Below are 13,736 nucleotides of genomic sequence, written 5' to 3' on the forward strand. Positions count from 1 at the left end.
TATTGAATACAGTAAATAAACCCACCTCTCCGTAAGAGGATCCTACGTGCCATTTGTAACCCGAGTGGAATGTAATACCGTTGCTGTCGATTTCGTTTTCTTGAGGAGACGAATCTTCACGTGGGGGATTCGTGGAGTACGTGATCGGCGGCAGGCTCGTCTAAGAAAAATGTTACATTTTTTACGAGTTATAGAAAGTGTTTAAAATAATTAATAACTGCGACGGGTATTAATTGCTTTCACGGTCTTCAAATGTAATTAATTTCAATATGCTGTCCAAATATTTTCTTAGTGCTCTTTGTGTGTTGTGTAGTTCTTACTAATAAATTATTATTTAAAATCTTATCGCTGAAATAATTAAATTAGCTTTTACTGAGAGTGATATTGTTTTCTTCTTTTTTTTTACACAAATCTAAACACTTTGTGGTCTCTATCTTGCGATAATTCTATTAATAACATCATTTTGGTGCATTCGAGTCTCTTGTAATTCGACTATTATTGTCCCAAAGAATTGCTGCTGTTAATAAATAGATAAATAAATACAGTCAAAACTTACATTGGGACATGGCTTTGACGTGCAGGTAACCGAAGTCTCTGGTTTCTCAGAGATGGGACATTCGTCGCTCGGTGCACCGTCTGTATTCTTGCAAACGACTTTTCTTCGCGATATTCCCTCGCCACACGTCACTGAACACTGCACAACGAGAGACTAGACTCAACCCGGTAGCTTGTTAAACGCACGGTTACGGAATAAAGCCAACGGCACACGATACTATTTTTCCTACTGGATTCCTTACGAGAGCCAACCAGGATTCAGCTTTGAGTCACCTGATCGAAAACTCTGCGTCCTGATTGGCTCTCGTAAGCAATCCAGTAGGAAAAATAGTATCGTGTGCCGTTGGCTTAAAATTGTCCGATATACTGTACCGGGCTCCAGTCGCCGGCATGCCACTGATGACAAGGACCGGCGTCGCAGACCTCTGTCGTTACGATCGGCGTAGCGCTGCAGAAGGTGCGCGATACCACGCGATTCTCGACCTGGCACCAGGAGGATCTATGTCGTTTTCCGACGCCGCAGGTCACGGAACACTGAAACATTACGTGACACTCGTTAATCCAAATTATCATAAATATTATTAAACACTGCGTGAAATATTAAAAGTGTGACAGATAAGTATCTAATTATCAGAAGATACTGATCTTGAGGGAAATGTATTTAAAATGCAAATCTACTTTGTTCTCTATTAAAATGTTTCTCTATAATTAATATGGAATTAATATATCAGATTTGAATATATCACGCCTTACGTACTGCCTCTAACTCGTATCTTACCGGATTCCACTCTCCCAGATCCCACTTCGGACAAGCCTCTTGATTGCACGTCCTCTTGAGATGCTTCTCCTGTCTAGCGCAGTTCTCGTCTCGCACCTGCCTCTCGTTTGAATCAACGCATATCGCGCTTCTCAATTGCACACCGCCGCCGCAGGAAACACTGCAGGCGTTCCATTCGCTGTAACTCCAATGAGCATCGTCGCAAGGACCTACGCACGGCTGATGCTTGCTCGGTTTCTCGATGTGCAAGCAGGCGTGCGCTGGTATCGACCGGGGAGGATGCGACGAGTCCAGAAAGATTTGCACGCATCGCGAGGTGACATTTCGCACACCCGGGCCGCAGTGATTCGAGCATTCAGACATGGAAGTTGTCTGCCACCTGAAAGCGATTTTAAGATTCCGCGACTAGAGTCGTCTCTCGCAAGGCAAAAATTTCGCGCGTTCTTTACTTACTGTAGTGTACAATGCGCATTGCACATGTGACTCTCCTCCTGCGGTTTTTCCTCGTTTCTGCAGTAAGCGTCGGGCACCGCTTCCTTGTGCTCGGTGCTTCTACATTCAGCTTTACGATACTTCATACCCTGACACATCCGATTGCAGGTCGACCAATCGTTGAGCAGCCACGTGTAACTGTTTAGAATTATTTTCGGTACGGTGTACTCGTACGTGATTTGCGGCGGATAAACGTTCCCCACGGATAATACCTGGAATTCCGTATTCTCGGTTAAGCAGAGTCGCATCGCCGGAGAAACTACTTTTAGCTAAGTGACGCAATTGTAAAATGTAAACGGTGAACCTGCCTCCAAAATTAAATCGATGCCGATAGGCCGGGAACTGTTCAGTCGTTCCACGACCGATTCCGGCCCGCTGTATTCGATAGTGACGCCAGGATGCACGATAACCTTGCGATGCATTACCATAAAGTTCCCATTTAAGACGTAATCGCCATCTTCTCCAAGCCGCAGGGCTATAATAATATGTTGAAATGTTTTCAGAAATTTACAAAATGGAGAAATCTAATATTTGGTTTGTGATAAATCTATAAATGACACAATACATTACTTTGTATGATAGTATTCTTGCTACTTGTTTAGATATGAAACTTCCATCACGTTAATGGAAAAATCTGTCGGAAAGAAAATACAGGAAATTCTTACCGAGATAATTACTGTCGTTGTGAGAGTCCAGCCATCCGTGTTGTTCAATGTCAATGTAGCTGCTACCGGCAGGGATTTTCGCTACCCTGGTGTAACCGTACACGCTGGCGTTGTAGGCGCCCGTGATCCTCTGACAAGTGGCGTTGTCGCCTCTGCAGACCCCGCAGGTATCGAGCTCCGCCGTCGAATTCAAGACGTGGTCGCATCCAGCGGGCTTGCATTGGCCGTTGACGCATATGTGAAAAGTGTCGGGGCCGCAGGGTGTCCCGTCGATCACCTTGTCGCGTAACATGTAATACTGATTGCTCTCCACTTGGCAGTACAGTTTACAACGATCTTGTGGCAGTACTGGAAGGGAAAAGAAACTTGAGAAAATCGCATCTTTGCATAATTATCTTGAAAATTGCAGGTCGAACGTTACGTTCATCGCATAAATTAAAAGGACGAATTAAGAAATGGTGTATAAATCATTGCTTACTTCTGGTATACTTTGCATGCCACTTAACGTCTCTGGCGAGATTCTGGATGTTGAAGTTGTTGTGGTCGAATTTCGAGCACTGTTGTTCTCTGTAAAGCGAAGAAAGGAAAAGACTAAATGTCAATGCAAGTGAAACGGATTATCGCGTGACTAATCGAAGCAATCACGTTCGCGTTGCTTTATCGGTCAGCCTGCCAGTTAATCGATAGATCTTTGTTCTTACGGACTTACGCGGTACGTCTTCTTCTCTGCCTTAGGCGTTAAAGCACGTACCTGAAATCTGGGCTACCTGGCGGACATTCTCTGGTGCCGCAGCTGCGATACTTTACGCGCTCGCCGATACAGTAGTTGCCGCCGTTCTTCGGCGCCGGATTATCGCACTCGCGATACTTCCTCTTGACGCCGCCGCCGCAGGTCCGCGAACACTCGCCGTACCTTCCCCACTCGCCCCATTGGCCGTGCACCGGCTCGAGGTTTCTGCGCGAGACGCACTCGCCGCGATGACACCACTTGTCGAAGCCGCACGGTGTGCCGTCGGCCCAGGGCATGTGCTGAGTGTGACACTGCTGATGATGATCCCACAGTGGTGCGGTGCACCACAGTCTCCTACACACTGCCTGGCCGGTAACCGACCAAGCCCTCAATTTACTTCAATTCTTAAGCGAATTTCGTCGTAATTGCGCTACAGAGTAGGGAAGTTGGAAGCAAGCTTGAACTTGCAACGGAGAATACATTTCCGATCGTTATCGGATATTCCTCATTTCGCGAAGACACCGCGAATCCGTAAAATATCCAAAGACACAAACTGAATGAAATTAAAATAAGTGAGAGAGTAGAGTGTACTTTTTGTTCCTCGATATTATCGCAGGTCTGCCGCAATCAAATTCGCGTGAAGAGAACGTTTTCGACTTACCATCACTCACCATGTGAGGACAGATTCTGGATCCTTGCCCGAAGACGAGCTCGCACTGTTTGTTCTCCGAATAGTCTTCGCCGGGTAGCCGACCGTTTTGTCTCTCCATCATTTTGCTGGGCTCGTCGAGCAAACAGTTGGCATATCCGGCTCTGGAATAAAGATCGTTGATAATTAATACAGACTCCCGATTCCGCGAATCGGGAGAGAGTTTAAACGTTCATTCACCCAAGTAGTCTTTGGCATATCCGGCTCTGGAATAAAGATCGTTGCAAATTAATAGAGACTCCCGATTCCGCGAATCGGGAGAGAGTTTAGATGTTCATTTACCCAAGTAGTTCGAGAATATTTCTCGTGACAACGCGCGAAACGCATTACGAGTGTATAAGAGTCGTCGAGAATCTCATTAAACCAGATTTCTAAGCGACGACGATGACTCGTGGTTCGTCTCCTCGATGTCATAGAAAAACTCCGCGACATTGCCTTTCTCGATCGAAATGGATTTGTCTGGCCGACATCTGTTTCCTGGAAATCGGCGCGCTTGACGCAAACGGTTTATTCTCGGCTTTTCTATTCGCGCTTGAATCATGATTCAAAATGCAGTTTTAGAATGCGCTAAACTTAAGCCTAATAGTGATCTTTAAGCAATTAAGTAATTGTCTAATTAAGAGCACTCGATATAATTAAATTATCCCGATAGGGATAATGGCAAAAAACAAAGCTATTTAACACGATTAAGACCATTTAAGCGCAATATATCATTAATTTGAGACGTGCCATCAAGTATCTCTCGCTAAGTATAGACTGTATTTTTAAAGAACGTAATCTTTCAAGAACAATTTTAATAATTAAGTACGATTATTTATCTGGGACAGTTTTAACATATTTGAAAGTTAAATGTTGAAAGAAGATTATTTATTCTTCAAAATCAACTTGATAAATCTCTTGTCTCAAAGATGAGGCATTGTCTAATGATCATTAATGGATAAAGATGCCACGAGCTATATCGTTATGAACAGAAAGACAAATCAACGCTGTTACCAGACAAAACCTGACATCGCATTGCGTACTGTCTCAAACAGAGGTCACGAGTCAATTAGTAACGATCTCTTTCCAGAATGCTCCCGGCACATCGTTTATGACCGAGTCATTTGCCAATTAATGACTGACTCACTCGAGAAATTCGGTGACATAGTGTCGGGAACACTTGGACCACTCCCAGGGAAAAGTATTATCGTCCAGCATGCGGGACATCACGTTGTGTACGCCCGAACGGTTCCTGAAACCCGCGCACTTGGCGTCGTCGTCGTGCGGCATGTTAAGCCTGCAATACATTTCGGGTATTTTCTCTAAATATAAATGTTTAAAAAATGGGTAAAAAGAGAAAAAAGATTCAAAAGCAGAGATTCCAGTCTCTATCAGATGCGGTCAACTCTCATGGCATATGTAGCAACGTTCTTTTGCGAAGAAAACACGATGTATCTTTCACAGAAAGCATTTAGATTGGCTTATTAAATAGTGTAATGTATAAGTTTTAAAGAACACACCGTATACAGGTCGCACGCTTTATGACCGATAATATACTTACACGTGACCAATCTCGTGCGCGATGGTAAACGCCGCGGCTAATCCATTATCCTGCACGATAGCGCACGAAGACCCAGGCGAGCACATTCTACCCAGCTCGGCCAGGCCCAAAGTATCGCAACGCTTTTGGCGCGGGTTGTGGCATAGATTTTCTCTGAAAATTATTTTCAGTTTGCACACATATCGCATTTCCCTAAGCCTCGGATCTTCATTTTCAAGACAATTGTCTCGGCGAATCTGAGTTAAATCGAGTTGAAAAGCTCCGAGAAAATCGTCATTTGCAATTATTTTATATTCGCCGTCTCCCCCTTAATCAAACTTATTCCCCAATTTTTTAATAAGATGATAAAATTGTAAATATATTTTCAATCAATATCGTTCTGTTATTTAATTCCATTCTATAAGTTTAATTTGTTTCAGACGAGAACAAATTTAGCTTTTATTGTTGATAATATAAAATACCAACTTTCGCTTCAAATTTCGCCCTACAAGGCCGTACATTTTTATAATACAGATTTTTCTGACACAAACCTGGTCAGTAGAAGCGCGGCATCGTGATGTTCCGGGGAGGGTTCGTCGGGATTATTGTGCTTCTGCCACTGGCAGAATCGCTTCAACATTTCGGCCGCGGCGATCCCGTCGCTTCCGCTGTGCTTGACGCCGAACACTTCCTCGGTCTTGACGATCTTCATCACCGCAATGCTCACCGGATTGCCGATAGACTGGTCCTTGTAGATCCGTGAAACCTATCCTTCCAGGGGAGCAGATGGGAATATATCCGATAATTCAGTTGCAACAATTTAGTTGTTAAATTACTTTCTTAGTCTTACTTCACGAATCTTCCCTGTGTTTCTTACTCGATTAAGGACTCTATACATGTATATGTTAAAAGAGACGTCCGTCTATTCTGGGACACCGTGTACACAAAGGATCTATTTCAATCTTTTGTTTCGCGCTCTCTTTCATTCATAAAGAATTCATGAATCTTAAAGTCGATCGATTGTTGTTGAGAAACGCGATTGAATCATCGAACGGACGACAGGCGTGGGTTCGTGAAAGCGAACTCCTCGCAGGATGTTGCCCCCCCCCCTAAGGTAAGGTGTGGCCTTCGCGTGGGATACATAACTGGCGTACTCGGTAATGACCGCCGTGACGAAGCTAATTGTCAAATTACATCGAATCCCCCGTCTCCTTCCTCTTCCTCTCTTTTGACTGTTTTTTTTTCATCGGAAATTTACTTCGAAAGAACGTGCTGGTCCAGCTCGTCTTTATTTTCAGGACGAATAGTATTGCATTACTCGATCCTTATCGAGGGATCAAAAAATTACCGCGTTATTCTTTTACAAGACAGAAGCGTTAAAATGTTACTACGATCTATTTGAATTATTTAAAGAATATTCATCCATCACTCTTTTTTTTCTCTGTTTCGCTGAATAGAAACTTGCTATTTTAAGTTAATTAATTCATAACTTTCAAATTCATTAAAGTTAAAACACGTTGTGTAATATCCTATATGTATATAAACGCATTAAACGTGCATAATTGTTTAATGTAAGGGAAATGTAAGGGAACGCTGTCGTGGCATATTAACGCAGAAACTTGGGAAATTGAATATTTTTAAATCATGCCTGAAGAGAGTATGTACCCACCGTGCTCATCAGAACAAGAATGTAGCCGACCAAACCAGTGCCATGGTATTCCACCATTTTCGCATCAGCCACCACCATGATCTCGATGAAATATTCACGCGGCAAGGCACGCCGCGGTCTCCACGTCACGAAGGGATCCGAGTCCATCTCCGAGTCCTGTGCGTATTCTTCGTTCTGATGGCCACGTTCACGTTCCACATTATTATACCTGGAATTCGTAAGGCGCGCGCTACAGAATTCGTCCCGGGATATGCAGAAAGCGTTGCTCCTCGTGAAGATTGGAGTCTCGGCTCTTCCGCGAAAAGGTTGCGGGAGAATTCCATTAAATTAAAATCCGTTTTAAATTGTACAACAAATAAATTGCCGTTTATACGCTTAATCCACGGAACGTCAGTGTTTTTCTTATTTTTTATTGCACGTTTATGCGTTTTATTTCTAATTTTTTTGTTGCCAGAAATAACACTGTGCTTTTCTTATTTTTGCATCAATTGCTGGAATGGCTCGCTTACTAACGTAGTAAATGTCTGCTTCAAGAATCACTCGGTTTAACGGTAAGTTTAAGGATCGCAGTTGGAAGTATCTTGAGAATAAATAAACCGATCCCTTTCCAAGATCTACAAAGTCCGCGTGTGCGCCTATACCTGTCGTAATCCAATCTTTGAAAAAAATCCCGGCGGTGCTCGCTCAGCTCTGTGAATCGCTCGTACTCCTCTTCCTCCTCCCTAGGAAACCGCTCCAACGATGCGGTTTTCCGCGTCAATGATCTACGCTCCCGCGAGCGCTCCCCGACGTAAACTTTACGAGCGGAACCATCGTCCGTTAACGGGGCTGGGACGTCGTCCGAGTCGTAATCTGCGGGCATCAACAATACCAATTACGGTCAAATCAATTAATTCGGTAACCAACGGGAGAATCCGCGGGGATGTCGCGCGCTGGAGTCAACCATCGATATCGTGTCGCGGACGTGGATTCGAGATGGGCATTATTTGATAGACGAGACCTAATAGGCGATAGATGTAAAGAAAAGGGAGGCGAGAAAATTTCGACGGTGCGGTATCAGCGACGTTGTTTTGTGGGCAGAGAGTACGCGCGTCGCCAAGCTGTCTCGATGGTACATCAGAATCCGCCCGAGGGAAGACGTAAATGCCTGAACCTGTTTTGGTACAGGTGGTCGTGCGAGTATGCGCCGAGTGAAAAAAAGACGCGACGCTTTTTCTTCGGAGCCTCGTGAAGCACGTGAACATGCGTTTCATATCGGAATAACCGTGGATATCGCGGAGACTGTGGCCCGGCGCGGCGGTAAAATAAATAAATGCCTCTCGATTTACCCTCGTTACCTTCGGCCAATGATGGAACCAGTATTAATACGCTATTGCGACCGGTATTAATATGCTATGGATATTTTATGTCAATACTTGTTAACGATACTCGTACGAATACATGAATATGTTAATTTGATCATCAATGCGTGTCAAATTTCAGATATAATTATAATGTAAATGAATAATAATGACGAATAATTTTCTCATTCTGTTAAAAAGCGACAGAGATAAACTCGTTTCTATAACGTGAAATATCAAGACGTCTATTTCGCTCGATAAAATACTAAAGACACATCGGTTTATCTCGGTAGCCGCCGTTGAAACGGATTCGTCGGCTTCAATTTCTTCTGCATTCTTTCGAACTCGCTTCCTCGCGCACAATGACCCCCTTTTCCCGGCCGTGTCACTAACGAATTACCCCACATACCGAACGGATAACGTATCGTAGTATCGAAATGAAATCGGGACCAGCCGGGACACTTCTTATTCACCTATCACGCCGCAGTTGCGGCTTTTAACTGCATTTTCGGGAGCGTCAAAGTCGTCGTTCAAATTGATCGCAGGCGTGGGCGAGCGGTAGATCGCGTGCTGCAACGAAGATCCGAGAGAATCCTTGTCGTCCTCGCGCCAGTGTTCGGTAGGTTTGATGAAGTAGCTGCCCATCGACGTCTTCATGTGACCGGTCTGGAAATCACAATAGAATTTTTGAAACACGTACAAGCACATGACGGTGCACGATCCTAGTTTGTAAAATCTCGTTTGAAAAAATCCACTTGTAGAATAAGATATTTTTCATATGCAACGCATACAAGGCTTTGCGTTTCTGGGGATTAATATTTTTCCGAGTCGGAAAGAACCTCTGGCTCGAGATAAATCATTTCGATTAACGATCGGACGGGAATCACGTTGAAATTATTTATAAATTGCGACGTTCCGTGTAATCGAACGGATTATTACGCATTGCGCGTTTACGTGAAATAAGAGAAGATTCGGTTCGCGTTTATTTTAAGTAGCGGCGACTTATACAGACGCTATTAGGAGAGCGCTATTTACAAACGAAGCGCCACCCGTTGTTATCCTATCCCGCCAACTACGATACGTTAACTTCCTCGATTAAACATTCTAACGGAGATGAACTCTCTGATCTATTTATTTTTTCGGGAATACAGACTCTCGGCTGTACTCGCGCACGTGCGCCGCGAGAGGAACGCGCCAGGCCTCACCTATTTCAAATACTTGTGACTTATAGCGCGTGAAATTTTATTCTAGTTACATTATCAAAGATCTCGGCCGAGTAATTCGGTTAAACACGCATTCCGTACGGGAGCGAGAGCGCTCTTCGGCATAATAATCGCTCGATGTTACACAACGAGATTTCCCGTCGAACTCCCGAGCGATAAAATTGAGAATCGCGACAGCTTAGGCCCGGTTTTATCAAACGTCGCTTAACTGTAATCTTAGTTTAATTAACGTTTCTCTCTCTCTTTCTAAAGTAACAGTTGGAAGGAGACAAAGAACGAATTACGCCAAGCTTAAAGTTAAACAACGTTGGTGAAACCGGACCTTAACAGTTAGTATATGAATAGCGCTAAGTTTCTCGAGCTTTGGAGCGAAATTTTTGTAAAAACGCTAAAGGGACCAATGGAACGAAAGCTCACGTTATCGCATGGAATTCTGATAGCAGGTGAAGAAAATCGGCAAGTTACAACGACACGAGACTTCTCAACGCAAATTCAAAGTTTATCCGACGAAACGAGAAGGAGAGGCGTTTTCCCCGCGCGAGATCGCTCGTACGTCGCGGCGCGCAGATAACGTGAATGAAACTTTACGTGACGCTAGGTACAATCATCGGCCGTAAGCAACGCGGCTCGTATACGCTCCGCTCGATTCGCTTGTGCTTGCGATTTGCATTCTTGCAGACATGCGCCTTCTCTATTCCACGGCACAAAGACCGACTTGAGGATTACCGAGAACTCTTGGCAGGAACGCCGTTTTTCTCCCCGTCTCCCTCCGTCTCTGTATCTTATCCTTTCTCTCGCCCATCTCCCTTTTTGCCTTTTCGATCGAGCCCAACACAACTACAGGCTGGTAACGACCTCGCGATTATCCGCTGAAGCAATTCATCGACCTTTCGACGAGCCGAGTCGATTCAACGTTGCCCCCTCACGTCATTCAGCGAAAATGCCGCTCGTTAATTAATAATGCGAAACGCCAAAAATACAGCCGCATTTAGGCGGACATTCGGGAACGGTGTTTACATAAGATTCGTTCGCCGTAATCGCCTTAAATGTCTTCACTCTCTTTCACGAAAATATATCTGGAAGAGATTAGAAAGAAGCAAGAAGAGGGAATTTACTCGTGACTTTCTCTCTCACTTCTGACATCGTAGTTCAACACGGCTGTCGCGCGCGGAGGAAAACGCGGGGATCTCGAGAGAATGAAATACAGAAGCTAGTACATTTTCAGGTATCTCGCGGATATTTCCGCGAGTGGAAGCAACGTCAGGTCATGAGCAAGCATACCCAGCTGCACAACGGCGAGGCATAAAAACGCTGACCGCATCCTATTTCCCTCGCGCCTACGACCGGCGCTTTCGTTTCCGAACGCCGTGCATTGAGTTTGCGTATTGCCGATTGTTTTGACGTCGTTTCCACGCCGTGTTTATATGCCAAAACATCAAAAACCGCGTCGCGACGACAGGGTTAAAAAATAGCGCTATCAGCCATTAATACCGGAAAGATGCCCCGAGCCGCATTACCGGAAAGAAAAAATATGCGAGACACCACGTGTGCGCGGCGTATAACGTTCCGCCCGTGCAGAGCCGCCCGGCTTAAATTATAAAGGCGGTTAGGGTACCAGGCCAGGCCAGAGTTATCTTTATTTAGGTTCCGCTTAATACGCGGGGCATAATACATCATAATAAAAGGTGCCTGGCTGTAACGCGCCTTGCGCCGGGGCCTGTACGAACGGAGACAATAATAGACTGCAGTAATTCGAGACAAGAACGCGTCTGAATATTTTAATATTAAACGTAAATTTCAGCTCTTTCGGACCCTTCGACAGAATCATATTCCTTTAAACAGACTCGGGGAGAATCTTTTTTCAACGCAAACAGCGATCTTAATACTTTATCTAATTTAAATACCTAATTATTTTTGACGCGATGTTTCAAAGTTCTATAGAATTATTCGAGACATCGCTAACAATAACGTTAAACGTTCGAACTGTCTCTCGCAATAGAATATATTATGCTTCCAATCGCGCGCGTCACGGGTTCTTTAAACTTTTAACTTCACATTCACTTGTGATATATCTGAAAGAAACGCTCGTGTCTTATCTTAACGCATTTTATCTTAACCGAAACAGAAACAGAGGGTAGAGAGGAAACTTTTTCGATGAGCGACAATTGTCGAGCGTCGTCGTTCAGCAAACAAATATCTAAATTAAACTAATTACGCAGAGCCCGTGCATCGCCTCGCTGTTGTACGGTACACAAATAAAATCCGGCGTATCCGCAGTCTGTCTTTCGTGATGAGGTGATCCTCGTTAAGGCCGCAACAAAATGTCATCACAGACAAAATATTTCCAATTAATTCCGCCTATTATATTACACATTTCTGTCAAGGTCGTCGGGTCGATCCAAAACTGGTCGTACCGGCTCGAGTAGAACTTGCGGATTTGCGTTCTCATGATGCCGTTCCGTGCCGAAAAAACAATATCGAGTTTCTTAGGGAATCGGGTGCTTCGAGAGCTGCAAACATTTTAGCAATTTAAAAAGATTGTTCGTGGTACACAATGGCATCAAGTTTTTCATGAAAAGTAAAAGTCGAGAAGTTGGGGGAGGCCTCCTGATATGAAAAAACAATCGCTTTACCTTTTTTCTTCTTCTTGATAAAACAGAATGATTTCTATAACGTAAAATCATTACGAAATTTTGTTTGGCATTCTAAAAGAAAATTATTTTGTGAATCGTTACACGAAATCTCGGGCAAATTCCGACATCACGGAAAGATGTATGGCTTCCAATCGAAAGTGGTCGAAGAGAACAAACTTAATTATATCAGACTGATATAAAATGTGAGATACCTCGTTTGTCAAAACGTGCGTCTCGCGCGAAAGGGGACAAGGAATTAAGCCTCGATCTCGTGGATCGAGCACGATTTTATGTTAAACACTCGTCCATAGGCTTTTCCCATATTCATTAGAATAAGACACGAGAATGTTGACATCGTCCCATCCGTTATCGCGATCGCCTCGTCAGCAGAATCCCGTACGATTCGCAATAGCAGAGCTCGGGTTCTCCTAACAGCGTAATCTGTTATTATGACGATTCGTGACTGAGATTGAAACAAATAAAAAGATACGCGACTGATTACGGAGCCACGCGAAATTATCTTGGATTTCTCGCCACGCGCGCACGGTCGGCTCTCGACCGTGTATCATACGTGTCGAAAGGCGCATTAAATCGGTACATTACGCGCACTTATACTGTTAACGTAAGATACCCGTCGAAACTACCGGATATTTTCCCATCCCGCGGATTCCTTTTACCTCAATTGGAGCCGACTTTTTTTTCCCAAAGCTATCAAGACACGCAACCGGGGTCTGGAATTATGGGACGTCTAACGAGATCAGCTCGGAAAGGAAAGACGGCAAGCTTACAATTTTCAATTCAGACGCGGGGAGATATCGAAGGCAATAAGAGGAATTAGCGGATATCGGGAAATGATGAGGAGAGCGAACGATCGAGATAACGACCGAGATTCACTCGTCCCGCGAGAGCAGGGTCGAATAATTAGGTCGAGTGGCTCGGCTCGCTATCGAGACAGTAAAGACGTGAGGGCACAGCTCGCTTCTTCCTATTTCTACGTCTGAAACAGACGGCCGATTGATCGGTCTAGCCTTGCCATGGCTAAATTAAAGCGTGACCCAAATCGCTACGAGGAACATTAAACAAGCGAGGAGCAAGTTCTCCTATACCGTTGACGCTCCCTTTTTTTTCCGCCCCAGGAGGAACACCGAGGTTTCGAAAAGGATCGCGAGAGCGGTCTTGGTATAGCGCGGTTGCTGACGCACGCAAAAATGTCAGTGACGATTCTCACAAAAGTCCGTTTCGATCCTCTTTTCATCGAAATAGCTCCCTCCGTCTACCCGAGAACGAAACGTCATGGCAATCAATCTTATATACCGCATCGTCCTGAAAAAAAAGACCTGACAGAGGATCTTTATGCATCCTAATGAATCTCGATGGGTCTTAATGAATTTCTTATTCAGGCTTGCATAAGATAATCGAAAGA

General features: G+C 44.3%; 1 protein-coding gene across 3 annotated transcripts in view; it reads right to left on the bottom strand.

Moving 5' to 3' along the window:
- LOC105569452 (A disintegrin and metalloproteinase with thrombospondin motifs 9) overlaps window positions 1-13,736 on the bottom strand; it is a 35,279-nt gene that overhangs the window by 7,587 nt on the left and 13,956 nt on the right. For 2 of the 3 annotated variants that reach the window (XM_012025936.1, XM_012025934.1), the window contains exons 5-20: window positions 8,931-9,123; window positions 7,759-7,969; window positions 7,118-7,325; window positions 6,000-6,214; window positions 5,470-5,622; window positions 5,056-5,205; window positions 3,882-4,033; window positions 3,242-3,581; window positions 2,969-3,057; window positions 2,491-2,838; window positions 2,134-2,300; window positions 1,787-2,037; window positions 1,334-1,712; window positions 928-1,089; window positions 557-694; window positions 26-160 (exon numbers count right to left, since the gene is read on the bottom strand). In XM_012025936.1, the coding sequence (XP_011881326.1) occupies window positions 26-160; window positions 557-694; window positions 928-1,089; window positions 1,334-1,712; window positions 1,787-2,037; window positions 2,134-2,300; window positions 2,491-2,838; window positions 2,969-3,057; window positions 3,242-3,581; window positions 3,882-4,033; window positions 5,056-5,205; window positions 5,470-5,622; window positions 6,000-6,214; window positions 7,118-7,325; window positions 7,759-7,969; window positions 8,931-9,123 (3,291 nt within the window). Of the gene's footprint in view, window positions 1-25; window positions 161-556; window positions 695-927; window positions 1,090-1,333; window positions 1,713-1,786; window positions 2,038-2,133; window positions 2,301-2,490; window positions 2,839-2,968; window positions 3,058-3,241; window positions 3,586-3,881; window positions 4,034-5,055; window positions 5,206-5,469; window positions 5,623-5,999; window positions 6,215-7,117; window positions 7,326-7,758; window positions 7,970-8,930; window positions 9,124-13,736 lie in introns of all 3 variants that reach the window. The other variant, XM_012025935.1, reaches the window with a different exon arrangement.

This window comes from Vollenhovia emeryi, unplaced genomic scaffold (assembly GCF_000949405.1).
Source record: "Vollenhovia emeryi isolate VEMERY1.0 unplaced genomic scaffold, V.emery_V1.0 DF939124.1, whole genome shotgun sequence".
NCBI classification, from domain to species: Eukaryota; Metazoa; Arthropoda; class Insecta; order Hymenoptera; family Formicidae; genus Vollenhovia; species Vollenhovia emeryi.